The sequence below is a fragment of the Cervus canadensis genome, chromosome 32 (genome assembly GCF_019320065.1).
Source record: "Cervus canadensis isolate Bull #8, Minnesota chromosome 32, ASM1932006v1, whole genome shotgun sequence".
In the NCBI taxonomy this organism is placed as follows: Eukaryota; Metazoa; Chordata; class Mammalia; order Artiodactyla; family Cervidae; genus Cervus; species Cervus canadensis.
The window spans coordinates 34818038-34844154 of NC_057417.1; the positions used below are offsets into that span (position 1 = coordinate 34818038).

Genomic DNA, 26117 nt, shown 5'->3' on the forward strand with positions numbered 1-26117 from the left:
TGCTTCCAGGTGTTCCGGAAGTCAGGCTCGGATGACGACTTCCGGTTCCGGGGCGGCCGCAGCGGTACCCGGGCGCCGCTGCGATGGGTACCTATCGATCTCACTAGAAGTGACTGGGCCGCCTCTGCCGGAGAGACAGAGCTTCCCGCGATCCGAGGCGGAAAGGCGGGGTCGCGCGGCCGCTTCAGGAGTTGCTGCCCGCGGCGGGGCGGAGCGTTCGCCCCGGGCCCCAGTCCCAGATTGGAATGAATGGGCGAGCGGCGGACTGCTGACTAGCGCCGGTCTTCCCCCCAGCGCGGCGTCGGCAGCGCGGAGCGGCGAGGGCCCGAGGACAGGATGAACCGGGCTAAGCCCACCGCTGTCCGCAGGCCCAGCGCTGCGGCCAAGCCTTCGGGTGCGCGGCCTCCTCGCAGCACGCAGCGCTGCGCCTTCGGGTCGCGGCTTTGTTTCTCCTAGCCGAACGCGGTTCCCAGGAATGGGGTCTCAGACAGCAGCCCTTGGTCCCGGCGGCCCTGGGAGTCCCGGGGCGGTGGGTTGGGACCGCCGCCACCGCCTCCTCGACCCAGGCCGTCTCGTTGGTCTGCGCGTCCGAGGCCATGGACAGCATCCCTGGGGGGAGGAGGGGGCGGCACAAACGCAGGGGCTGACAGCAGGCTGGAGCCAGACTGGCCTACAACCCGCGCTTCGCTCCTCCTAGCTGAGTGGCCTCGGGGGCTTTACTTAACTTCTCTGTGCCTGGTGGTACTCAAACTGTAAAGTGAGGTTAATGATGCTTGTTTCAGAAACTTGTTGAGGATGATAGGAACGGATGCCAATCAGCTGGAAACGGCCTGGTCTGCAGTCAGCGCCAGTGTGACTGGCCGTTGTTGCTCACTGTCTGGTCCCAGCACTGCTGTGGACTTGCTGGGTGTCTTGTTTTTTCGCCTCCCCTGACCATAGTTGAATCCCCATGGAAATCGTGGGAGGTTGGAGTTGTTCTCCGACACCCTTTCCACCTAGCTGCTGTGTGAAGGTGCATGTCCCTCTGCAGGTCACCCTCCACCAGGAGACTTCATTGCTCTGGGCTCAAAGGGTCAGACCACTGAGTCGAAAACAGCCTCTACCCTGCTGAAGCCTGCCCCTTCCGGCCTGCCCTCGGAGCGGAAGCGCGATGCTGCGGCTGCGTTGGCGGGTGCCTCAGCCTTGCCGGGGCTCACCAAGCGCCCCAAACTCTCCTCCACGCCCCCACTGAGTGCCCTGGGACGCCTGGCTGAGGCTGCAGTTGCAGAGAAGCGTGCCATCTCTCCCTCGATTAAAGAGCCGTCCGTGGTCCCGATTGAAGGTAAAGACGGCCTCTGGACGTCCCCCAGCCCCTGCGTCATCCGTGCACCGGGGTTCAGAAAGGCTCCTTCCAGGCTTAGCAGTGTAGGCTCTTTGGAGAATGGAGAACAGGAGTCAGCTGTGAGTTTGTTTTTTAGAGCGTGTCTCCTAGGGCCGCCTTCACCACACCTCTGCTTCAGACTGTCAGTGACACGAGGTGCTTATGTCACTCAGGGCAGGGTGGCCTGCGTCAATCCGGGGCCCGAAGGGGCTGCTGCTGCATGCGTGCCTCTGTGGCCCTCCCTGGGGAGCAGACAGCCGTGCAGGGGCCTCCGGCATTGGAAAGCCTTGTACGGATTTCTGTTGGCCCAGCTCCGGGGCTGGAGCCGGCATGAGCCTGATGCCCTCCTGGAGGGCTGCCTGCTCCTGTCCTCGGGGAACAGGCTCACTCTCTTGTTCCCTTGCTGGTCTGGTGTATTTTCCGAGGCTGCCTTTGTGACAGTCTTCTGAGTGGAGGGAGTCCAGGGCAGTGCAGACAGACAGGTGCTGTCCTTGGGGGCTGTGCGTCTCGTGAGGACTCTGTCCACCCAGGATGGGGTGGTTTGTGCTGCCTCAAACCTCTTCCCAATTCCTAACAACACAGAGTTTACCTGCTTGCTTTTTATCTCTTAGCTGATGAGGTATCATGATAGCACTAGAGACAGGTATAAAGCTTATCCACAAGCCCGCTGTTTACACAGAAGCTGTTAGTTCTGCACGTGACATTGCCCTGTTTTTCTGTAGATCGCGTCTGTTTAACATCACTCCAGTCCCAGGTGTTAAAGTGTACAGGTGCTCACGTGGCGGCAAGGGGAGAGGGCCCATCAGGGAGCCGGGGAGAGAGGAGGCCCATCGGGGACTGTGGCGGGAGATCGAGCCCGAAAGGCTGGCTGGGATTTGACTGGCAGCGCGGGGCTAGGAGAGAAGCTGTGGCGTGGAGGCCTTCGTGCTGGTGGAGGGACCTGTGCTTGGGGAACGGCCGGGGCTGCGCTGAGAGGGCTGCGCTGGGGGGTGGCCCCCTCGGAGCCCCGACTCGGTGCCCCCCCGGTGACTGGGCCGGGTCAGCGCTGGGAGCACTTGAGGGGCCGAGTCCCGACTCAGGCTGCAGCTCTCTCCTCACTGGCCGTGCGTTGGTTTTATCATCACACGAGTCCCAGATAAGGTGGATTTGAAGGTTACGTGGAGTATGGTTATGAAAGGCCTATTACAAATGAAACACATTTAGCAAAACAGAAGAGGCTGAGTTCAGCTATTTCATGGCGTCTGGCACTTGGAGTGTCTCCACAGCCAGGACCTTCTGAGCTCCACCCCTCTGTCCTGCCTGTTTGTGTTTCTCCCTGGCACATGGAAAGCACTCGGGGAGTGTCGGTCAACCTCTGTCCTCCATGCAGTTGAGTCAGAAATCCATCGCGTCGCCATCACTTGGGTATCTAAAAACACAGTCCTAAAAAACTCTTTGATTCAGAGAAGAAATCACAGTGGAAGTGAGAGAACAGATGGGCCCGAGTGATGGCAAGTGAGGTACAGAGCAGACGTGGGTGGAGCCGAGCCTGGCCCGGGGGGACCCCCAGAGGTGGGGGGTGGGGAGGGGGGCCTCCAATCCCATCAGAGAAGGAAGGTGGGGGCCAGGACGCCTGAGGAGGTAGCAGGAGGGAAATAGCAGAGGGCAGCTGCACAGGGGGGAAGAGTTGGAGCCCCTGGCGGGCTCTCGCAGAGATGCAGGGAGCAGCCTCGGAGGGGCAGACGCGAGGAGACCACGCAGGAGCGGCCGCGGTGGAGGAGGAGGCCACAGGTGGCACCCTGCCGGCTCGCTCGGAAGCTCAGAAAAAAGGACCAATTCGTAGATAAAGAGGTGTTCCTAGGCCAGGTCACCCTAGAGTGGCCATGTGGGCGCAGCGCAGTGGGAGGGCTCTGGCAGCACCTGATGGGCTCCAGCGTGGCCCCTCCTGGGCCTGCTCACTCCCGGGGTCGGGCGACCCCTGCCCTGCGCTGCCCGGCTGCCCCCCCTCCCTGCGGCTTTGGCCCTGGCCCTCGGACAGCTCTCTGGAGGTCGCCCCAGGCAGCCCCTGGCCTGAGGGCCCCGCGGGGCGATCTCGCTTGGGGCCGCCTGCCTGACCGGCCGTCCCCCTGGCCAGTCCCGCCGACAGTGCTGCTGGACGAGATTGAGGCGGCCGAGCTGGAGGGCAACGATGACCGGCTGGAGGGGGTGCTGTGTGGGGCCGTGAGGCAGCTGAAGGTGACGCGGGCCAAGCCGGACAGCGTCCTGTACCTCAGTCTCATGTACCTGGCCAAGATGAAACCCAACATCTTCGCCACAGAAGGGGTCATCGAGGTGAGGGCCACCGTCCCCTCCTCTGTGCCGGGAAGCGGGGAGGGGCGGGCGGAGCCAGCCAGGCCTCCCTGCCACCGCACCGTCTCCCGCAGGCCCTATGCAGCCTCTTGCGGCGGGACGCCTCCATCAACTTCAAGGCCAAGGGCAACAGCCTGGTGTCTGTGCTGGCCTGCAACCTCCTCATGGCCGCGTACGAGGAGGACGAGAACTGGCCCGAGATCTTTGTCAAGGTGAGCGGCCTCTCCCAGGTGATCACTCTGGTGAAGGCAGAGGGCTGCGATCAGGGTGGGCAGACCACTGGACCACCGGGGGGTTAAAGGCATCTGAGCCCCGAGGGCTGCGTGTGGCAACCCAGGGCATCTCCTCTCCCGAGCTGCTGGCTGTGAAGGGGCAGCAGGAGGCCGGAGAGGCTCCCAGCTTCCTCCTGCTCATGCGCAGGGGGATGCATTGGAGGGCAGGCTGAGGTTCTGGCTCCGTCCTCGCAGGTGTACATTGAAGACTCCCTAGGGGAGCGGATCTGGGTGGACAGCCCGCATTGCAGGACCTTCGTGGACAACATCCAGACGGCTTTCAACACCAAGATGCCCCCCAAGAGTGTGCTCCTGCAGGGGGAGGCGGGGCGTGGTGGAGGGGACCTCAGTGCTGGTGAGCCCCCCCGCCCCGCTCCGCAGCTGGGCTGGGGTTCCCCGTGGGAGGGGCCCAGGCATGTGGTGCCGGGGGAGCCGGTGTCCACGAGGCGCTCCTTCTGCAGGGAGCAGCCCACACCCGTCCCTCACGGAGGAGGAGGACAGCCAGACAGAGCTCCTGATCGCTGAGGAGAAGCTCAGCCCCGAGCAGGAGGGCCAGCTCATGCCCAGGTAGGTGTGCTGCGCACCCCCCGCCCGCACGGCCCCAGGAGAGCCCCCCGCCTGCCTGCCTTCCTGCCCGCTGCCGTCCCCCCTCTGGCCTAGGTACGAGGAGCTGGCGGAGAGCGTGGAGGAGTACGTCCTGGACATGCTGCGCGACCAGCTCAACCGCCGGCAGCCCATCGACAGCGTCTCTCGGAACCTCCTGCGGCTGCTCACCTCCACCTGCGGCTACAAGGAGGTGCGGCTGATGACCGTGCAGAAGCTGGAGATGTGGCTGCAGAACCCCAAGGTGAGGGCGCACGAGCACGTGGGCGCGGGCCCTCCCGGCGCCCGAGGCCGTGGGGCTGACGCGTCTTCCCCACCCCGCCGTCCGCAGCTGACGCGGCCCGCCCAGGACCTGCTCATGTCCGTGTGCATGAACTGCAGCACGCACGGCGCCGAGGACATGGACGTCATCTCCCACCTGATCAAGATCCGCCTCAAGCCCAAGGTCCTGCTGAACCACTACATGCTCTGCATCAGGTGCGCGGGGGGCGCGGGTGACAGGGGTGCGGGGGGTGGGCGGGGCGTGGCCTCGTGGGGCGTGGGGGGCAGCCGCTCCAGCTCCCTCTGCCTGGCCGTACCCAGGGAGCTGCTGAACGCGCACAAGGACAACCTGGGCACCACGATCAAGTTCGTGATCTTCAACGAGCTCTCCAATGCGCGGAACCCCAACAACATGCAGATCCTGTATACCGTGCTCCAGCACAGCTCCGAGCTGGCGCCCAAGGTGGGCCCTGGGACCCCCCGCCCCGGCCCCCGCGGGAGAGAGTGCGTGAGGAGGCCCTGGCAGGGGCCAGGGGCCGGGCCTGGCTGTGCAGCAGCAGCCATCGGGGCCTGTCCTGGGGCTTCTGGGTCCCGGGGTCTCTGGGCGGCCTCCTGTTGTCCCAAGGATGAGAGCTGCGGGGGCCGCGTGACCTGGGGCAGGCGGCCGGCAGCTCCCCGCTCTCTCTCCCCAGTTCCTGGCCATGGTGTTCCAGGACCTACTGACCAACAAGGACGACTACCTGCGGGCCTCCCGGGCCTTGTTGCGTGAGATCATCAAGCAGACCAAGCACGAGATTAACTTCCAGGCCTTCTGCCTCGGGCTCATGCAGGAGCGCAAGGAGCCCCAGTACCTGGACATGGAGTTCAAGGTGTGCAGAACCCCGCCGCAGGCCGCCGGCCCTCACGGTCTCCGGGATGGGTGTGGGGGTGGGGCGGCAGTGTCTGGTGTGCGCAGACCGCCGGCGCCCCCAGGGCGGGGAAGTCTGCTCAGGGTAGATTTTAGGAGGTGGAGGAGGTGGGAAGGGCCTCCTGAGAATAGGACTTGGGGCCGAGGGTGGCGCATCTCGAGTGCCACGTGAGCGAGTCAGCAGACAGCCCGTGGGGGTCCTGTTCTCCGGAGGGTAGCTCTGTGGGCTGAACCTCCCCCTGTGGCCCGACCTGGCCTTGCTGTGGCCGGTTCTGGGTCCCCAGCCTCCTGCCGTCCGGCTGGCCGTGTGGGGGGTGGGGGGAGACAGGGACGTGGACCTGCTGAGCTGAGCTGTCCCACAGGAGCGCTTTGTGGTGCACGTCACGGACGTGCTGGCCGTGTCCATGATGCTCGGCATCACCGCCCAGGTGAAGGAGGCTGGCGTCGCCTGGGACAAAGGAGAGAAGAAGAGTGAGGAGCTGGGGGCGGGCTGCCTGCTGCGGGGCCTCTCCTGGTGGGGAGGCGGCCTGGGGTAGCAGAAGGGGGCTCTGCTCTGAGTGTGGGCCGGGGGGGTGGGGCGGGAGGGCAACTTGCCTTCTGGAGTCCCAGAAGCTTCTGAAACTGCTGGTTCCCACTCTGTCCAGGCGGAGAGCAACAGCGCCCAGCCCGGGGTCCTCTCTGCTGGTCTGCTTGTGCAGATCCTGGAGTCTTTGGGCTGGGGGTAGGGTGGGGGGCAGGGCAGCGGTGTCTGGGTCAGCCTGCTCTGGGTCATTACTGACCTTGGAAAGGGTTGGCTGCAAGGCCCTTTAAGCGATTGGCTGGAAGGACACTTGGGATTTCAGGGTTTCATTTCCCTGAGATGTCCTCAGCCCTGGAGGACGGTCAGGTCAGGTGCTCGCTGAGCCTTGCTCCAGCGTCTCGGCCCCGCCCCGTCTCGGCCCCGCCCCTCTGCGGGGGTCTCAGGATGCTTGTGCCGCCCGCCCAGCCTTCTCCGTGCGCCTGGCCTTGAATCCACCACTGGCCGCCGTGCAGGCACCGTAACCATCTCCTCCTCCCCAGATCTCGAGGTGCTGCGCTCCTTCCAGAACCAGATTGCCGCGATCCAGCGGGATGCCGTGTGGTGGCTGCACACCGTCGTGCCCTCCATTAGCAAGCTCGCCCCCAAGGACTACGTGCACTGGTACGGCCAGCTCTGCCCCGCTCCCCACCAGCTGCGCTCCCAGCTCACGGTGACGAGTGACAGGGCCCCTCCCCGGGTGACAGGTCACTAGCTGGCGCCAGCCTCTCAGAGACCAGAGGGGCCAGTGGGCAGCAGCCAACACCTCGTGGTGTCCGAGCTTCCCGCAGGGCCTCAGGAAGGCGGGGTCCTGTCTGGTTGGAGTGGGGAGCGCCCTGTTGGGAGGGGCCCATCGCCTGCCACCCTCCCCAGGCCTCACTGCAGAGCCAGGAGGCTGGTCATCCCTCTGCACACAGGCTTCCCCACCCGTGGGGGCTGATGAGGTGGCGGGGCCCAGGACCCCGCCCTGATGGCCCTACCGCCCTGCAGCCTCCATAAGGTTCTCTTCACGGAGCAGCCGGAGACCTACTACAAATGGGACAACTGGCCGCCCGAGAGTGACCGCAAGTGAGCAGGCCAACTGGTGGGGGCGGGGCCGGGCACCCAGACCAGGCAGGCCGCGGGCAGTCTTGGGGGTCACCGTCCCTGGGCCCACACCTGTGCCGCCCTTCCCCCAGGTGCTCTGCAGTCCCGTCCCCCCCCCGCCCAGGTGCTTGGCTGCGCAGGGGCCCGAGACGTCCCCGTCCCCCCCCCTCCCCTCGTGTCCAGGCACGCACACACGTGTCCTCTGTCTGCCCCTCCAGTCCCCGAGCCAGGTCACTCTCCCTGAGCTTCCAACAGCTCACTTCCTCTCTGTTGCTGCTTTGGGCCCCACTGCGGGGTTAGCGTGCTCCCCTCACATCCACCCGAGCCCCACCGCTGTCTGGGGGCATGGCTTGGGGGCGAGGCTGACTTCTGAGACCCCGAGGCCTGGCTCCCACTCACAGTCCTCCTCGGGGCTGCGGGGCCTGGTCCACACGGGCATGAGGCACAGGAGACCACGGGGAGGGTGGGCAGTGCCCCCTCTGCCCAGACGAGATGAGCTGGCGCTTCCTCTGCCCCGGGGGCGGGCGGGCCCTGCGGGCCTGGGGGGCTTTCACGAGCCCGCCACTGCCCACTCTGCCCGCAGCTTCTTCCTCCGCCTCTGCTCGGAGGTGCCCATCCTGGAGGACACGCTGATGCGCATCCTGGTCATCGGGCTCTCGCGGGAGCTCCCGCTGGGCCCTGCCGATGCCATGGAGCTGGCCGACCACCTGGTGAAGCGGGCTGCGGCCGTGCAGGCTGACGGTGAGGGCCTCCTACCACCAGCTCCCCTCCCCGTGACCTCCGGGGCCTCACCTGGACTCGCGTGTTCTCTGCATGGTTTAACCCGGCAGGAGCGTCTGTCCCCCGCCTCTCTGAAGGGTCGTGGGGAGACCTGACGCAGAGCGGCCCTCCGTCTAGAGCACGGGTCTCGCTGCTGGTGGGCCTGGGCCGGCCTGCAGCGTGGGGGCTCCCCGTCCCCCTGCCCTCTCTGGGGCATCCGCTGCACCCACAGGTCGGCGCGTCCTTGCCCGTCCCCGAGCCCGGCCGCACTGCACCCTCTAGAGCGCCAGCAGTGCAGATGCGCTCTGGCGCCCCGGGGCTCCTTGGCCGCACGTCCCGTGCCGGTATCGTCCCCGCCCCAGCCCCGTGTCCTCGTGCTCGGACGGCCACGGCCCAAGTCCGGGCGGGACGTCCGCGAGGGACCCGCGTGTGGCTCCTGCGTTTCAGACGTGGAAGTGCTGAAGGTGGAGCGAGTGCAGCTGATCGACGCCGTCCTGAACCTGTGCACCTACCACCACCCCGAGAACATCCAGCTCCCACCGGGGTGAGGCCCCGGCCCCGGGTCCCCCTGCCCGCTGCCTGTTCTCTCCCTGGCCCGTGTCACCTCAATGCTTATTTCCTGCTTAGTTCCTGTGTGTGAACTAGGAAACCATGTCTGGCTCCTAGATGGCAGTGCGTTCACGCTGTTTCCTCAGCGCCTCACCGCGGTGCAGTTTTCACTTGCCATGTGCGTCATTCGTTTGCAGTTGTGATAGGGTGGTTTCAGCACACCCGCAGGGTTCTGCAGCCGGGGTCTGTGTAAACTGACAGCGTCGTCCCTCCAAGAAGCCTGTTCCCATCAGCTGGTGCTCCCATCCCCTTCCCCTCACACACAACAGCCGTCAGACACCACGAATCCTGTAGCTTGGACGTTTCTGGACGTTTTACATCTGAGATGCGGTGTCCGGGTGGCCCTTCACAGGATGTCGGGCTGTTGGGGCCCTGGTCTGGACCCGTCCGCCTCGCGGACCTCGGGTGCCGAGGCTGAGCTGTGGACACCTTGGTTCCAGGTACCAGCCTCCGAACCTCGCCATCTCCACCCTCTATTGGAAGGCGTGGCCCCTCCTGCTGGTCGTTGCTGCGTTCAACCCGGAGAACATTGGTGAGCGCCCACGCCCCCCCGGCCCCGCCCCGGCCCGGCCCCGCCCCCTGAGCCTGTGTGGGCCTCGCCTCTCCTGGCTTCCATCGGTTCGGGCTGGGGGCCGGGTGGTGAGTGGGGAGGGGCTGGGGCTCGGGCCAGGGTCCTGCCACCACCTGTCACCTTGCCCCCTAGGCCTGGCCGCCTGGGAAGAGTACCCCACGCTGAAGATGCTCATGGAGATGGCGATGACCAAGTGAGTCGCTTGCCACCACGTGGGGCCAGGACGCGGGGGCTCGGTCACGTTCAGAACGTGTGTCGGGGGTCCCGGCAGTCGGGCCCCCAGAGGGCGCCTGTGTCTCTAAAGTGGGAGTCGGCCTGGGTGCCTGTGTCGGACCACCTGGCCCAGTGGCCGGGGTCTCCCATGGCCCTCCTCCCACACATGCCGCTCTGGGGTCCGGGGCCCTGACACCTGTTGGCCAGTTTTGGAGGCACCAGCGTGCGGTCGTGTGGAAGGAGGGTGGCCGGCTGTCTGAGGACCACCCGCTCCCTCACTGGGGTCTGACTGTGGCCGTGTTGCCAATGGCCCCCAGACGCCTTCCACAGTCTGCCGGCTCCAGCCGGGCCTGGGCGGGGGCGTCGCCGTCGGCTCTGACCCCTACTCTTGAGCGCCACCTGGGGGCGGCAAGGCGACACGCTCCTGTTCCCTGGTCCCAGCAATTACTCGTACCCGCCCTGCACCCTGACGGATGAGGAGAGCCGTGCCGAGATGATCAGCCGGGAGCTGCAGGTCTCGCAGCGAGAGAAGCAGGAGATCCTGGCGTTTGAGGGGCACCTGGCCGCGGCCTCCACCCGGCAGACCATCACTGAGAGCAGCAGCCTGCTGCTGTCCCAGCTCACCAGCCTCGAGCCCCAGTGCGTGAGGGGTGGGGCGGCTGGGCCTGGGGGCGGCCGGGCGGGGGTGGGGGCGAATGGGAGGCCAGGCTGAGAGGGGAGGAGTCACGGGCCTGTGGGAGAACGGCAGGTGGGAGGCAGGCAGGCGCCCCCCAGCCACTCTCAGCTGGGCAGGGCCCTGCACTTGCGGCTCTGACACGTGCGTGTCGCCTGGCGCTTTCAGAGGGCCGCCTCGGAGGCCTCCCCCTCACATCCTGGACCAGGTGAAAGGCCTCAACCAGTCCCTGCGCCTTGGGCACCTGCTGTGTCGTAGCCGGAACCCCGACTTCCTCCTCAACATCATCCAGAGGCAGGTGAGTGCCCCCGAGGCTGCGGGGGGCCCTTCCCGAGGCACTGGGGGCCCTGACATTAGATGAGACCGTGGGCTGGAGGGCACGCCCAGAGACTGGGCCCCTCAGCGATGGCTCCGGGGTGCAGAGAGCTGCCTCCGGAGTCCCCGCGGGTGGCGGGCCGTTGCGTGGGGGAGGGCGGCAGCGGGACTGACTAGAAAGAGCCGTGTGCCTGCCGCCCGCCCAGGCCTCCTCGCAGTCCATGCCCTGGTTGGCCGACCTGGTGCAGTCCAGCGAGGGCTCCCTGGACGTGCTGCCCGTCCAGTGCCTCTGCGAGTTCCTACTGCATGATGCCGCCGACGAGCCCGCCTCAGGTGGGGAGGAGGAGGAGGGCGAGAGCAAGGAGCAGAAGGCCAGGAAGCGGCAGGTCAGTGCCCGCCTGGGGCCCACACACCCGCCCTGACCCCTGTCTCCTGACCCCCCGCCCCCCACCCGGGTGAGCACACGCCCGCCCCAACCCCGTCTGCTGACCCCTGACCCCACCCCCACAGCGGCAGCAGAAGCAGAAGCAGCTGCTGGGCCGCCTGCAGGACCTGCTGCTGGGCCCCAAGGCCGACGAGCAGACCACGTGTGAGGTGCTGGACTACTTCCTGCGGCGGCTGGGCTCCTCGCAGGTGGCCGCCCGGGTGCTGGCTATGAAGGTGAGGGGCCGGGCCCTCTGCTCCCCTGGCATGATTGTCTTTTCTGTTAAAACAACCGTTTTTCTCACCGGGGCTTCACCGTAAGAGACCATCAAGGAAGAGGGCACGGTAGTAGCGTAGAGACACTGGGTCCTTTCCTGCTGGGCCCTTCCCACCCCGGGGGCGGCCGGAAGTGCCCCAGGGGCAGCCCCGTGTCCGTCCTGCTGCCTCCCCGAGGCGCTGGCGCCGGACTCCCAGGCAGCCGGCCCTCCGTCGTGGCAGCTCTGAGCGCGTGGCGTCTCTGCTGGGCTGGAGGGAGCCGGCAGCCCCAGAGCCCGCGTGTCGGTTTGCAGGGCCTGTCCCTGGTGCTCTCGGAGGGCAGCCTACGGGACGGGGAGGAGAAGGAGCCGCCCCTGGAGGAGGACTCGGGCGACGCGGACGCGCTGCAGGGCTACCAGTGGCTGCTGCGGGACCTGCCCCGGCTGCCGCTGTTCGAGAGCGTGAGGAGCACCACTGCGCTGGCGCTGCAGCAGGTGCGGCGGGGGCGGGGCAGGGGTGGGGCCGGGTGTCATGGGCGGGGCGGGGCACCGATGGGCGGGGGCCGGGTGTCCTGGGGCGAGGAGGCGAGGGGCGGGGCCAGGCGCGAGGGCAGGGGCTGGGTGGAGGGGGCCAGGGGCCATCCCCGCTGCCAGCACCTGCTCACACGGCCCCCCTCCGCAGGCCATCCACATGGAGACCGACCCGCAGACCATCAGCGCCTACTTGGTCTACCTGTCCCAGCACACGCCCGTGGAGGAACAGGGCCAGCACAGCGACCTAGCCCTGGTGAGGGGGCGGGGATGGGGGAGCTTGTGACCCAACCTGGTCAAGAGCGGACAGGTGGCAGGGCCACTCCTTAGCTCTGGGCCCCAAGTGCTAAGCTGCCTCAGCAGGGACCTTCTGTCCAGAGCAGGAGTAGAGGGCAGGATGCCCCCCCTCCCCCCGTCTGTGGTCACCCAGGGCTGCTTATCTCTGTGGCTCTGGGCCGGAGAGGTGTGGTTTGGCCAGCCTGGGAGGCGGAGGGGCCAGGTCCACGCATCCTGCTCCCGCGGGGCACGGGCCTGTGTTCTCCCGCGGCCTGCTCTTTCGTGGCTGTCTTTCTCCTGACCTTGCTCTTCTGTGAGTTTGTCGGCTGGCAGCGCGGGGGTCCTGAAGGTCCCAGGTCCCTATAGAGGGAGTGAGTGGAGGGAATGGCCCAGGACCGAGGTTGGTGGACAGTGGGGATTCTGTCCAACCTTGGGTTCTTGCCGAGGGGCCGGCGGCCTCACCCTTTTGAGTCTGGTCTAGGGGCCAGCTTGCCCTGCGTCACTGCTGCCGGTTGCAAGCAGACGCGTGTCTGGCTGTGGGCAGGTGGCTTTTCCCTGTGGGTCGTGAGACGCCTGTGTTCCTTTCACTCCCTCCTCTCCGCGGGGCCAGCCCTTTCCAGTTTACAGCCCGTGTGTCTGAGGGGGCTGCACATGGGGCCTCCTCTGTCGTCGGCGTGCTGGCCGGTGTCGGGGTGTCTGTGCCGAATGGGTTGCGGCGTCAGGTGGCCTTGGACGGGGTTGGGCCGTTGGCCCGGTGTGATGGGAGGAGAGCCCGAGCCGCTGACCCCGCCCCCTGCCTCCCGGTCCCGCAGGACGTGGCCCGGCTCATCGTGGAGCGCTCCACCATCATGTCCCACCTCTTCTCCAAGCGCTCCTGCAGCGCAGAGTCCGACGCGGTGCTGGCGGCCCTGCTGTCCATCTTCTCCCGCTACGTGCAGCGCATGCGCAAGAGCAAGGAAGGCGAAGAGGTCTACAGCTGGGTAAGAGGGCGGCGCCCCGCCAGGCCCCGCCCAGCCCCGTGCCCCGCCTTTGCCGCTCACCCCTGCTTCTGCTGCAGTCAGAGTCACAGGACCAGGTCTTCCTGCGCTGGAGCAGCGGGGAGACGGCCACCATGCACATCCTCGTGGTCCACGCCATGGTCATCCTCCTGACTCTGGGCCCACCCCGTGGTGAGCAGGCTGCGGGCGGGGGTGGGGGGGCTGGGTCTCCCGTGGAGGCAGACGCCCCTGCTGGGGAGCACGCGCACCTCTCCCTGACGGGACCCCTGAGGTCTAGGCGCTGTCCCGTTATCCTGAGATGCACGTGGGTGTCACTGGACACCTGGGCCTCCTCCTGCCGGGTTTCTGGAGGTGGAGATGGCCACACGGCTGCCTGCCGAGGGGCCGCGGGGGCCCAGAGCACAGTCCCCAGTCCCCTCCACAGGCCTGGGCATGGCCCTTGACGCGTCGGCCGGGGGCTATGTCCAGAGCTGGCTGATCCTCTGGCCGCCTGAAACCTCCTGGCCTGGCAGCCTCTCCATCCCTCCTGTGAGGCTGATGGTGTGGGTGACTCTGTGTCTTATGTTCAGGGAGGTGGCCTTATGCTGGTCTGGTCTGCTGGCTGCCCAGGGCTTTGTGGAGACGAGGGTGGGAAGGAGCTGGTTCGGCCAAGCCCATGGAGCTCATGGTGGCCCATGCTGGCCCCGGCCTCACCTGGGCTCCTGGGGGGCCTGGCCGGCTCCCTGCACTTGGGTTTCCTTGACTGAGGGGAGAACACAGCGGTTGTGAGGATTAGATAAGCCTGCCCCTCGAAGCCTCTGGTGCTGATTGCGGTCGGTCTTGGTATATGCCCCCCATCCCCGTTGCTCAGCAGCCTTGGCTCCCCCCGTAAGCTGGGGACACGCTGGCCTGAGCCTTCAGCGTGAGGTCCTGGAGCGGCCCTGGTGCTGATCCTGCCGTCTCTCTTGAAGCTGGTGACAGCGAGTTCCAGGCGCTGCTGGACATCTGGTTCCCGGAGAAGAAGCCGCTGCCCACAGCATTCCTGGTGGACACGTCGGAGGAGGCGCTGCTGCTGCCTGACTGGCTGAAGCTGCGTATGATCCGCTCAGAGGTCCCGCGGCTGGTGGATGCCGGTACTGCCCGGGGTGGGGGAGGGGCGCCGGTACTGCCGGGGTTGGGGAGGGGCGCTGGTACTGCCGGGGTGGGGGGTCGGCCTGGGGAGGGGGACACTGGTACTGCCCGGGGGTGGACGGCCAGGAGCGGATGCTGGTACTGCCTGGGGGGGGGGCGGTCGGCCTGGGGAGGGGGACACTGGTACTGCCCGGGGGCTGACGGCCAGGAGCGGATGCTGGTACTGCCCGGGGGGGGGGGGGGGGATGGCTGGGGGAAATGCTGGTATGGCCCAAGGGGAACTGGGCCTTGCTGCAGGCCGTTGCCGAGGACAGAGGGCAGCTTGGGAGCCTCTGGCAGGTTCTGGGGCATCCGTTATTCGGCTCGTGTCTAGATCACTCAGGGAGCTGACCCTGTTTGCAAGCTCTTATGGCCTTACGAGGCCTTGGAGAGAACAGGGCGCTGGAGGAGGGAGGGAGGCAGTGGTCTGGACTGTGGGGTGGGCTCGGGCAGCCTGCAGTGAGGAGGAAGGGTGCCCAGCAGCTGGGGAGGCTGGGCAGGTTGGGGGCGAGCTGGTTTGGGAAGCACAGAGGACACGCTTGGGCGAGTCTGACGCGGGGCGGGGGCCAGAGGACCCCGCGGCCGCCCACGGGGCTGCCCTCCGGCGCCGTGCCCGCCCGCCGGCCGCTGAGGGGAGCCGCCCACAGCCCTGCAGGACCTGGAGCCGCAGCAGCTGCTGCTGTTCGTGCAGTCCTTCGGCATCCCCGTGTCCAGCATGAGCAAGCTGCTGCAGTACCTGGACCAGGCCGTGGCCCACGACCCCCAGACCCTGGAGCAGAACATCATGGACAAGAGTGAGCACCCCGGGCAGGGCTCTGCGCGGGCGGCTGCCTCAGACCCCGCTTGCTGGTCCCGGGGAGGCATGGGGCTCTGTGGGCGCCGTGGGGAGGAGCCCTCTTCTCTGACCCCGCGGCATCCCCGCGGTGTCCCCACAGACTACATGGCGCACCTGGTGGAGGTCCAGCATGAGCGTGGGGCGTCCGGAGGCCAGACTTTCCACTCGCTGCTCACAGCCTCCCTGCCCGCCCGGCGAGGTACCGGCACCCGCCCGAGTCCCCGTGCACGGCCGCCAGGCTGCATCTGCCCCCGCGCCCCCGTGTTAGCGGGCTCTGTACTTCGTAGGCCTCGGGAGCCCTGGCGAGAGCTCTCAGTAGGGCCCGTGAGCTGTTTCTCTGTGGGCGGCTGGCTTTGGTTGGCAGGGTCCCCGTGAAGCAGGTGGGAGGGCCTCTCGCTGACGCTGCGCTTCCCTTTCTGCAGATAGCGCGGAGGCGCCGAAACCCAAAAGCAGCCCGGAGCAGCCGCCGGGCCAGGGCAGGACCCGCGCCGTGACACAGGTGCGAGTGCTGGGCCCGGAGGACGACCTGGCTGGCTTGCTCCTGCAGGTACGGGTGCCCCCTCCCCCGCCCCGCCCCGCCCTGCCCCACCCCTGCCCCCCGCCTGTCCCCCCACCCGGGCCCATGGCCTGGGCTCCCCGGGCCCAGTGATGGGTGCTGCAGAGCATATGTGCCGTTTCCTGGCTGACACCCTTGCACACGCACGTGTATGCACAGGTCCACATGCGCTCTCCCGGGCCTGTTGCCCTGGGCCCCGTCCCCAGTCCACAGCCCCCTCCTCACGCCCGCCTGGAGAGTGTGGTGGGTCAGGGTGCCCGCTGCTGGCCTGACCGCCCCCCTTCTCTGCGCAGATCTTCCCACTGAGCCCGGGCCCCCGGTGGCAGAGCTCCAGCGCGCGCCCTGCCGCCCTGGCGCTGCAGCAGGCCCTGGGCCGGGAGCTGGCGCGCGTCCGCCAGGGGAGCCCCGAGGCGCCGGGCGTCGCGGTGCGCCTCCTGCAGGCCCTCGCCACCCTGCTGAGCTCCCCGCACGGCGGGGCCCTGGCCCTGGCCATGCACCGAGGCCACGTCCTCGCCTGCCCCCTGATGCGCCAGCTCTGCCAGTACCAGGTGGGCCGGGGTGGGCCGCGACGCCTCGCCCGCCCCGTCTGTGCCCGCACGCGTGCTTGCCCCCGTCGTGTGTCCCCGGGTCACTGGGAGGAGCTGCACATGGGCCCTCCGCGGCCGAGGGTGGGGCGCGCACGCGGCACCGCCGTGCGGCGGGTGGGTTCCGGGGCTCTGGCCCCGTCTGAGCCGTGCCCTGCCCCCCCAGCGCTGCGCGCCCCAGGACGCCGGCTTCTCGTCGCTCTTCCTCAAGGTGCTCGTACAGGCCCTGCAGTGGCTGGACGGTCCCTCCGTGGAGGCCGGGCCCCTGCAGGCCCAGCTCAGACTGTTTGCCGCCCAGTGCTCGGCGCGGCGCCGGATCAGCAACGGTGAGGCAGGGCTCCCGGGCTCTGCCGCTGTGTCGGGGGGCCTGTTCCCGGGGGGCCCAGAGGCAGCGGGGGGCGTGGCCCAGTGCTTTCAGGGCCGGGACCCAGGGGCGGCCCCTTGGGGAGGAGAGTGTGTGTGGGAACCGAGGGGGTCACGCCTGGGGCCCTGGTGGGAGTCCAGCTGGTCACGTGCTCCCCTGCAGTGCGGAGCGGGTTCGTGCACCTGGCGGAGGCCCTGACGTTCCGCGGGGACCCGGAAGCGGTCAGCTCCACCGTGCGTGCCATCGTGGCCACCCTCAAGTCTGGGGAGCAGTGTGACGTGGAGCCCGAGCTCGTCAGCAAAGGTGCCCGGGCCGTGGGCTCCACTGGGGACCCCTCGCTGCTCCAGAGTCCCTCTGCCGGGCGCCCCCAGGAAAAGCGAACCCCGGGGGCGGGCTGTGTGCTGGAGTCGGGCGTGCCCTGGGCCAGTGTGACACGCACCCCCTCTGCCCCGCAGTCCTCCGGGGTTTGATCGAGGCGAGGTCCCCTCACTTGGAGGAGCTGCTGGCCGCGCTCTTCTCCACCGCGTCCGCCGTCCCAGCCTCAGGGCCCGTGGCGGTGGTCAGCTCGCTGCTGCTGCCGGAGCAGGAGGAGCCCCTGGCCCCAGGGAAGCAGGACACCGACAGCTGCAGGTGAGCCGGCGGAGCTGCGGCCGGGCCTGGGGGCAGCCCCGGGCGGCTGTGTCTGACCATCCCCCCCTCCCCTGCAGCCAGGAGGCCGTGCGCCTGGGGCCCTGCTCGGGGCTGCTCGTCGACTGGCTGGAGATGCTGGACCCTGAGGTGGTCGGCAGCTGCCCCGACCTTCAGCAGAGGCTGCTCTTCTCCCGGGGCAAGGTGGGCCTCGCCGGGCCTGGCGCACGCTCTTCCTGTCAGTTCTGGCAGGCCCCAGGCCGGAGTCTCATTGGCCGGACAGGTCCCCGTTGTGCCGAGCCAGTCGCCACGACTGGCCAGATCTGGTCACAGAGGCGGGACGGCAGGGGCGGAGTTGGTCCCTGTGGGCCCAGGTCCTCGCAGGGTGCTGGAGGGAGAGTGGAGGCTTGCTCCCCTGAAGAGGGGCGAGGCCGGAGCCCACGTCAGGGCCCCTCTGGCCCTGGGAAGATGAAGAAACTGACCGGGAGGCCGGGGAGGGGCTGTGTGGCCCCGCCCCGTTCCTGCCCCGTGCTGGTGGGTCTGCGCTTCCGAGGGTGTGGGTCACGCTCCCGCGCCCACAGCGCTGCTCGCGTGTCCCCATCTCTGAGAGGTGGGTTCAGTTCAGCCCACGTTTAACCTGCGGAGTGACCCGCCAGCCTGGGAGGCCCTGCCCCGAAGCGGCGGCTTCTCTCTGCCCTGTGCCGCCTCCTGCTGGCCGCCCGCCGTCCACTGACCCCACTTGCCAGAGTTGGGCAACCCAGCGGGGGCCAACCCAGGTTTCCTCCGTCCCAGGGCAAAGGCCACCCTGGCCCCCAGGTGCCATCTTTCCGCCCCTACCTACTGGCCCTGCTCACACACCAGTCCAGCTGGTCCACCCTGCACCAGTGTATCCGCATCCTGCTGGGCAGGGGCCGGGAACAGAGGTGAGCCCCCCCTCCGGCCTTCCCCCGGGGTGAGCCCCCCCCCCGCCCCACCGACCCTCCCCCGGGGTGAGCCCCCCCCCCCGCGCCCTGCCGACCCTCCCCTGGGGTGAGCCCCCCCCGCGCCCCACCGACCCTTCCCCGGGGTGACCCACCGCCCCCCGCTCCGAGTCCGACCTCCCGGGGTGACCCCCCCAGACCCGGCCGCCCCCCCTGGGGTGACGCCCCCTGCAACCCGCCCGGCCCTCCCTCCCGGGTGAGCCCCCCCGCGGCCCCGCCGACCCTCCCCCGGGGTGAGCACGCCCCCCCCCGCCGAGCCCCGCCGACCCTCCCCTGGGGTGAGCCCCCCCCCACAGCCCCGCCCCGCCGACCCTCCCCCGGGGTGAGCCCCCTCCGCTCCGCTGACCCTCCCCCGGGTGAGCCCCCGCCCCCACAGGCCAGCTCCTTCCCTGGCACCACAGGCATCGCTAGGCCCCAGGGTGCTGTGTGGAGCCGCCTGGTGCAGAGCTCGTCTGGGAGCCTGGCCTGGGGGATCTGGCCCAGCACCACCCCAGCCCCTCAGGAGCAGCTCTCTGGCCTGGGTGGCCGGTCCCCTGGCCTCCAGTCACAGTGAAGGGCTGTTGTCTGTGCCGCGTGGCTGCGAGCGAGGGGGCGGGTAGGGGCAGGGCTGGGACGAGGTCGGGCAGGTGGCCCACGTCCTCCGCGGCCAGCCGGGGTCCCAGCAGGCAGGGCATCTTGCCTGTCTCCTCCATCTCCCTCCCCTGGAGTCACGCCTCCTGCTGGGTCTGGCCTCCCCGCCTCCTCCAGGTTTGACCCCTCGGCCTCCCTTGACTTCCTCTGGGCCTGCATCCACGTCCCTCGGATCTGGCAGGGCAGGGACCAGCGCACCCCGCAGGCAGGTTTGGGGTGTCCCCTGCCCGGAGGGCGGGGTGGCCGGGCACGACCGTCCCACGTGGGGCTGACCGACGGCGTCCGACTGCAGAAGCGGCGGGAAGAGCTGGTGCTGCGGGTGCAGCCGGCTGAGCTCGTGGGGCTGGTGGAGCTGATCCTGGCTGAGGCAGAAGCGCGCAGCCAGGACGGGGCCGCGGGCGCCTGCGGGCTGCTCCAGGCACGGCTGCCCCTGCTGCTCAGCTGCTGCCGCGGTGGCGACGAGGGCGTCAGGAAGGTGACGGCGCATTTGACGGGCTGCGTCCAGCAGTGGGGCGACAGGTGAGGGCCCGCCCGGCTCAGGGCCCCGTGGGGGCGGCGGGGGGCGACAGGTGAGGGCCCGCCCGGCTCAGGGCCCCGTGGGGGCGGCGGGGGGCGACAGGTGAGGGCCCGCCCGGCTCGGGGCCCCGTGGGGGGGGCGGGGGGCGACCGGTGAGGGCCTGCCCAGCTCGGGGCCCCGTGGGGGGGGCGTCCCGGCCACACGGTCACCGTGTCTGCTCTCCGCAGTGTCCTGGGCAGGTGCAGCCGTGACCTGCTGGTGCAGCTCTACCTGCAGCGGCCGGACTTGCGCGTGCCCCTGCCCGACGTCCTGCTGCATAGCCAAGGGGCTGCCGGCAGCAGCGTCTGCAAGGTGAGGCCCGACAGGCTCCTGGGGCGCCTGGGTCCTTTGCTTGGGAGTAGGAACCCAGACTGGGAGGTAGGGAAGTGCTTTTTCTCAAACCTAAAGGCCGAGAAGGAATCGGTGAGTGGATAGAGTGTCTGAGGGTGGAGCCTGCCCTGCCACCCGCTCCTATCTGACCTCTTGGAGGGTCCTTCCTCCTCCAGGAAGTCCTCCAGGTGTGGAGCAGAGCAGAGTGGGCATCCCCCCATGTCCCCCTCCTTCCCTGATGGGGACTGTTGACAACCGCAGGCTGCATGTGTGTGACGTCTCCTGTGCCCCAGCCCCCTGCTCTGTCCCTGCATGTCAGCAGGCTCTCAGTGGGTGTGCTGGCTTCAGAGCCGCCGTGCTGGGCGCGTGTGGACAGCGTGTCCCTCCCTGGCTCCTGCCTCCCCCGCCTGCCTAGTGTGGGTCCTCCGTGTGCAGTGTCTGCCTTCGCCTGCTTTCGGTGGTGCGGGGGGCGTGTGGTCTCACGGTCTCCCTACCCCCGCCCCGCCTTCCCCGAGTCGGCTCTGCCTCCAGCGCTGCTTCTCAGGATGGGGGGTGGGGCGGCGTTTCTCCAGCCGTGCCTCCTTCCCTTTGTGTGTGCCGTGTTTCATGCACCTGAAGTTAAGCTTTACCTGTGAGGTTGGTTTTTCTCACCTGCATTAGTTCAGGGCTTCTGTCTGCGGGGAGCGGCTGACGTCACACCGCGTGCCGAGGTTGGCTGGGAGCTCCGGCTTCGGTCAGCTTGATCCTCCGAAGCCCCAGAAGGCAGTGGGGGCAGGTTTCTCTGGGACACCGTGTGGGTCCTCGGGGACCATGCCAGGGCCTCAGGGCTGAGCCTGGGTGGGCAGGTGGGCGCGAAGGTTGCGGGGGCCCTGGCCCTGACTCCCTGCCCCTCTCAGCTGGACGGCCTCATCCACCGCTTCATCACCCTCCTGGCGGACACCAGTGACTCCCGGGCGGCCGAGAGCCGAGTGGCCGATGCCAGCATGGCCTGTCGGAAGCTGGCGGTGGCCCACCCCCTCCTGCTACTGAGGTACCGCCTGGCCATCTGGTCTGGTGTCTCCCCACCCCCAGCCAGGGGCAGGCCCCACACCTGGCGTTCCTGCAAGAATGGGCTCTGCGGCGGAATGTGGCCGAGGGTTACGCGACCGTCATCCTCAGGGCGGTCAGGGTTGCTGACAAGCCAAGCCTGGGGGGGCGGGGCTGGGCGGGTCAGTTGAGCGGGCATCCGCGGCCGGCAGGTGGTCTGGGTCCCAGAGGATGAGGTCTCTGAGAGGAGGGGCTGGAGGACGCCCACAACCAGGCGGCTCTTGCTTGGCTGCAGGCACCTGCCCATGATCGCTGCCCTCCTGCACGGCCGCACGCACCTCAACTTCCAGGAGTTCCGCCAGCAGAACCACCTGACCTTCTTCATGCACGTGCTGGGGGTCTTGGAGCTGCTGCAGCCGCAGGTGTTCCAGAGCGAGCACCAGGGGGCGCTGTGGGACTGCCTGCTCTCCTTCGTGCGCCTGCTGCGGGTGGGTGCCAGCCCCGCCCCGCCCCGCCTCCACCTCCCGGCCGCCCACGCCCCCCCCCCACCCCGACCCGGCCCCGCCCGACCCCGCCCCCATTCTGAATTCTCTCCCCAGTCGGTTTGTCCTGCTTCCACAATTCCGGCAGGCTCCTCCTGACCAGGTCCTCCTGACCAGGACTGGGGGCCTGTCCCCAGAGGCTGCTGGGTGAGGGCAGACGCGGCTCCAGGGAGCCCTGCAGGAGAGCAGGGCCCCGGGCCGCAGGGGGGCGGGGCAGGGCCAGGCCCCCCCAGCTGCCCCTCTGCCTGGGGAGCCCCTGCAGGGTGTGGGCCTCGGCCACTCCTGAGCCTTAGGGACCCAGCAGAGGGCGGTGCCTGGGGGTGTCCAGCCTGCGTTGTGAGGCTCCGGGAGGGGTGCGAGCGGGACCAGGGACACGGCCTCTGTCTCGGGCAGACCCGGCTCTGAGCGCTGCCGTGCGATGCCCTTTGCAGAACTACCGGAAGTCCTCCCGCCACCTGGTGCCCTTCGCCAGCAAGTTCGTGCGGTTCACGCACAAGTACATCAGCTGCAGCCCTGCGGCCGCCGTCGCCTTCTTGCAGAAGCACCTGAACGTGCTCCAGTGAGTGTGCCCCTGTCCGGGCTGTCTCGGTCAGGGCGCAGCGTGGCGGGGCTCAGGGCTGCGAGCTCCAAGGGTCGTGGTGCCCGGGTCACAGACGCTGGGTCTGCGCCAGGGCTGTCCTGAGCTGACTCCCTCCCCCCCGGCCCCCTGGGCCCCCCACCCGCATGCTCCTCAGGCACAGCCTTGCCCCCCGCTCCCCGTGTGGTCCTCACGCAGAGCCTCGTCCGCCCGCCTTTTGTCCCCTAGTGACCTGTCCCTTGACAGCAGCGACCTGGTGATGCTTAAGTCACTCCTGGCAGGGCTCAGCCTTCCCAGCAGGGACGGTGGGGCTGACCGGGTCCTGGACGAGGAGGGTGAGGGTGAGTGGGGCTGGACTTCTGCTGGGAAGGGGGGTTGGACTGCCCTGGGTGGCCCTGGGGTGTCGTTGGCCCCAGTTCTGTGATGCGCACGCAGCCCCAGGTGGTGCTGTGGCCCGCATGACCTCCAGCACTTGCCCTCTGGGACCAGCCAGGTCCTCTTCCGCTGCCTGGCTGCATCCGCGTTCCTGCCCCCATTCCGCGGCCCCCACTGCCCCGGCGGCAACCCGGCGCCTGCAGCAGCGTGTCCGGCGAGTGGTGGGTTCGTGAACAGGCTGAGGACCAGGGACCGCTCTGATGCTGGCCCTTCACGGCCATCCTGCCCCGGTTTTGCCCAGTTGTCGGTGCTGAGTGTGACTGTCAGCCGTCCACCGACACGCCTGGCACGGTACTGTGCGCAGCAGTGCCTTTATTGAGCGCCTGCTGTCTGCGCGGCGGCAGCGGGGAGTGCAGGGCTCTCGGAGAAGTGCGCGTCTCACAGGCACCCCCTGCAGGCCTGTGGACTCGACACACTCTCTGAGCGCCCGCCGCGTGTAGGCGCTCTGCCCCATCTTCGGGGGTCGGCTGTGACTCCAGATGCTGCTCAGCAGGGACAGCCCTCCCCTCCACGCCGGGGTCCTGTGGCCGCAGCGTTGAGTGTGTCTGGGCCGCACAGGCCCTCTGCGGCCGGCGGCCGGCGGCTGGGGGCGGGCCATCCTGCCCCCCCGGCCCCTGACTGGCCCTGGCTTCCTGTCTTGCAGACGAGAGCTCGGCCGGCTCCCTGCCTTTGGTCAGTGTCTACATCTTCACCCCTCTGACTGCAGCTGAGATGGCCCCCTACATGAAGAGGCTGTCCCGGGGCCAGACGGTCGAGGGTGAGTTAGGGGGTGTGGCTCCTCCAGGCCAGCTGCCCCTGTGGTGGGGGTGGTCTCCCAGGTTCTGTCCCTGCGGTCCTGGGTCCCAAAGCGGCCCTGGCTGTCCCAGCTTCTCCTGGGGGGCATCCAGGAGACTGCAGGGCCCCTGGGAGGGCTGGGTCTTTGCTCACAGTGGGGGAGGGGCCATGGAGAGGGGATTGGAGGAGGAAGCTGGAGACCAGAGTGGGGGCTGCTCTGCTGGCCGGTGTTCTTGGGGAACCCCCTGGAGTCCCTGTGGGCACCAAGGAAGGGAGGAGCTGGCCGGTGGCCCCTGGTCCCCTCCGGGGGAGCTGAGCCCGGGTGGCCCCTGGGGGCGGGCAGGGCGGTGAGTCTGCAGCGTGACTCTGAGGTGGCCAGGAACAGACACCCAGGGATGTGGTGCACACGCAGATCCCAGGCCCTGCAGACCTGGAGGAGGGTCTTGGGGGAGCGGGCACCTCCTGGTCGATCCCAAACCAGAGGCGCCGTCACAGTGGAGTCGGGAAGGCAGCAGAACCCCAGTGTTTGGCATCCAGAGGTGCTGGGGGCTCCCTGGCCTGAGTGAGCGCTGAGGCAGCGTGGAGGGTCCCAGGAGGCTCGGGTGCCTTGTTCTGAGCAGCTGTGCTGCATCTGGGACCCTGGGGCCTCGGCCAGGCTGGGATCCCTGCCCAGCTGGTGTCAGAGGGCAGTGGGCCGGCCCTGGACTCCGCCGCCTGCCTCCAGGTTGCTGGGGTAGGGGGTACACAGCTCCATCACACGCGCCCTCTGCCCGACCTAGATCTGCTGGAGGTCCTGAGCGACGTGGACGAGATGTCCCGGCGGAGACCGGAGATCCTGGGCTTTTTCTCGGTGCGGAGTGGCCACAGGCCCCAGGGGGCTGGGGCGGGAGGCACAGCCACCCCCACCCCTCTTCCTGCGGGGGCAGGGCGCCTCGCCGGCCAGCCTGGAACCAAGGCAGCCCAGCAAGGCGGAGTGGGGCTGGGGGAGTGGGGTCCTCGGCCACGCTTGCTGAGGGGGTAGCCCCGATGGGAGGTGGCCTGCTGACGTGCGTCCTCCCACAGACCAGCCTGCAGCGGCTCATGAGCTCGGCTGAGGAGTCCTGCCGCAGCCTGGCCTTCAGCCTGGCCCTGCGCTCCATCCAGAACAACCCCGGGTGAGCCAGCGTCCCTGCCTGGGGCCGGGGCTGTGGGGGGCCTCGGGGCCTCAGCCGTCCTGGCTTGGGTTAGGGGTGGAGGGCCGAGGCTGCCCTGGACATGTGGCTTTTTCAGCATCGCAGCCGACTTCCTGCCCACGTTCATGTACTGCCTGGGCAGCCGCGACTTCGAGGTGGTGCAGACGGCCCTGAGGAACCTGCCCGAGTACACCCTCCTCTGCCAAGGTCCGTCTGCTGCCCCCGGGGGCCTTGGTCCTCTGGCCCGAGCGAGAGCAGCCGGGGTGCGGGGGCGGAGCTGACAGGCCCTCGTCTGTCCGCAGAGCACGCGGCCGTGTTACTGCACCGAGCCTTCCTGGTGGGCATGTACGGCCAGATGGACACCAGCGCCCAGATCTCCGAGGCCCTGAGGATCCTGCACTTGGAGGCCGTGATGTGAGCGGAGCTTCAGGACCACCAAGGCGGGCCGCGGGCACTTGGAGCCCACACCCAGGGCCCTGCCGGCAGTGGGGGGCCGCCCGCCCCAGAGGCTGTCCCGCCTGCAGCTGCTGGGGGTGCAGCCTGGGGGAGGGGTGCTGACATCCTGTGGGTTCAAATGAAACTTGCTGAATTCCCTGATCCCGCTGCCTGTGTGGTTTCTGGAGACCTTGGGCGGGGGGCGGTCGGGGGGAGTGAGTGGGAGCCGGGAGCCTGGCCCCTAGACCCAGCCTGCCTGCCCCTGGGGGACACGGGGGGTGTCCGTCTGGAGACAGGAGGCCCCCCCGCCTGGGCACGGTCCTGGCCCTCCAGCTGACTCTTCTTTCTGGCAGCGCTGGGTGGAAAGAGACGACAGTGCCCGGGCACTCCCTGCCCACGGGCCCGGCCTCATAGGCTCCCAGGGGAGTGGGGTGTGCTGGGGGTGCAAACCAGTCCCCGCTCCATCCCCAGAAGGGACCACAGGGCCTGGGGCCTGAGGCTTCAGGCTTCTCTTCCAGAAGCCTCTGTGTTCCAGCTGCAGGGGGACGACCAGCCCCGTCTGCCCACTGGGGGTGGGGGTGGCCGGCAGCCCCGTGGAGCCACAGTGCTGGAGGATGGTCTGCCCGAGAATCTGGCACCGAGGGCGGGGGAGGGCCGTGTCCAGCGAGGGCCCGGGCTCCCAGGCGGCACTGGTTTCTCCAGGCCAATGTCCCTCTCACAGGGTGACACTGTCCCGCCCCATCAACGCTCATAGCAGCGGGGTGTTCCCCGCACACAGGGCGCCTCCGTCTTCCCTCCTGCTGCCCCCTGGGTTCATCACTGCCACCCCCTAGCAGGGTCACCGGGTTCCTGCACATCCGGGGCCACCAGGGGGCGCTGAGGCTCTGCCGGGCCCAAGCCAGTGAGGCCGGCCTGGGTGAGGAGAACAGGCCCTCAGGGGCGGGGGCGGGCAGTGCCTCCAGCCCGCCAGGGACTGGGCCTTGCTCCCCGCCCCGGGGCCCCGGGTCAGCCAGGGCCTTGTCCGCTGCAGGACGGCCTCACCAGGCCCCCTCCCACCGCTGCGCCCACACCCAGCCTCCCTGCTCCCCGTGCCCCTCATGGGTCAGCCACACAGCTGCCCGTGCGACAGCCCCTTGGTGTCCAGGTCCCACCCACTCCCCGGTGGAGTCCAGGGAGCCCCTCCCGTCCTGTCTGTGTGGCTCCTGCCCTGGGCACGTGGGATGGATGCCCCTCCTGGGGGCTGGAGCCCTGCTGCTGCCCCTGCAGAAGCAGGCGTGGACCTGAAGTGTCCCCTCCCTGCCTGGGTGCCCTGTGGGGGGCCCCATGGCACCTCCACAGTGCCGCAGCCCCCCACCCGAGCCTGCGTGGTGCCGTGGGGACACCCGCAGGCCTCACCCCGGGCCAGGGTGGCCGGGAACACAGGTGCCCTGGGGTTTGGGAGGATGGGGGCTGGGGCATTTCACCCCAGCATGGGCTCAGGACGGGCCTAGCTGGCAGGCAGGCTCTGGGGATCCTGGGGCTCCTTGCTGCCCAGTCCCAACGTCGGGGCC

The 26117-nt window shown here is 68.7% G+C and overlaps 1 protein-coding gene across 2 annotated transcripts; it reads left to right on the forward strand.

Moving 5' to 3' along the window:
- Nucleotides 1-35: 35 nt before the first annotated feature.
- INTS1 (integrator complex subunit 1) lies at nt 36-24729 on the forward strand. 2 transcript variants are annotated; one of them, XM_043455916.1, is made up of 47 exons: nt 36-394; nt 1031-1321; nt 3474-3670; nt 3763-3900; nt 4156-4315; nt 4422-4527; nt 4615-4807; nt 4895-5040; nt 5146-5287; nt 5517-5693; nt 6094-6202; nt 6791-6911; nt 7278-7355; nt 7957-8114; nt 8580-8676; nt 9182-9273; nt 9445-9505; nt 9967-10164; nt 10367-10496; nt 10720-10899; nt 11024-11173; nt 11506-11685; nt 11873-11977; nt 12810-12977; nt 13055-13166; nt 13946-14107; nt 14792-14938; nt 15080-15178; nt 15402-15526; nt 15829-16083; nt 16286-16445; nt 16646-16786; nt 16939-17113; nt 17191-17314; nt 17903-18033; nt 18838-18925; nt 19013-19239; nt 19465-19588; nt 20503-20636; nt 20928-21120; nt 21606-21733; nt 21980-22092; nt 22830-22943; nt 23740-23810; nt 24023-24114; nt 24230-24339; nt 24435-24729. In XM_043455916.1, exons 1-47 carry the CDS (start codon nt 337-339, stop codon nt 24548-24550), a joined length of 6576 nt encoding a protein of 2191 aa, XP_043311851.1. In that variant the 5' UTR covers nt 36-336; the 3' UTR covers nt 24551-24729. The 2 variants fall into 2 exon arrangements, with proteins under 2 accessions (XP_043311851.1, XP_043311852.1); XM_043455917.1 differs by having other exon boundaries at nt 4621-4807.
- The last annotated feature ends 1388 nt before the right edge of the window (nt 24730-26117 follow it).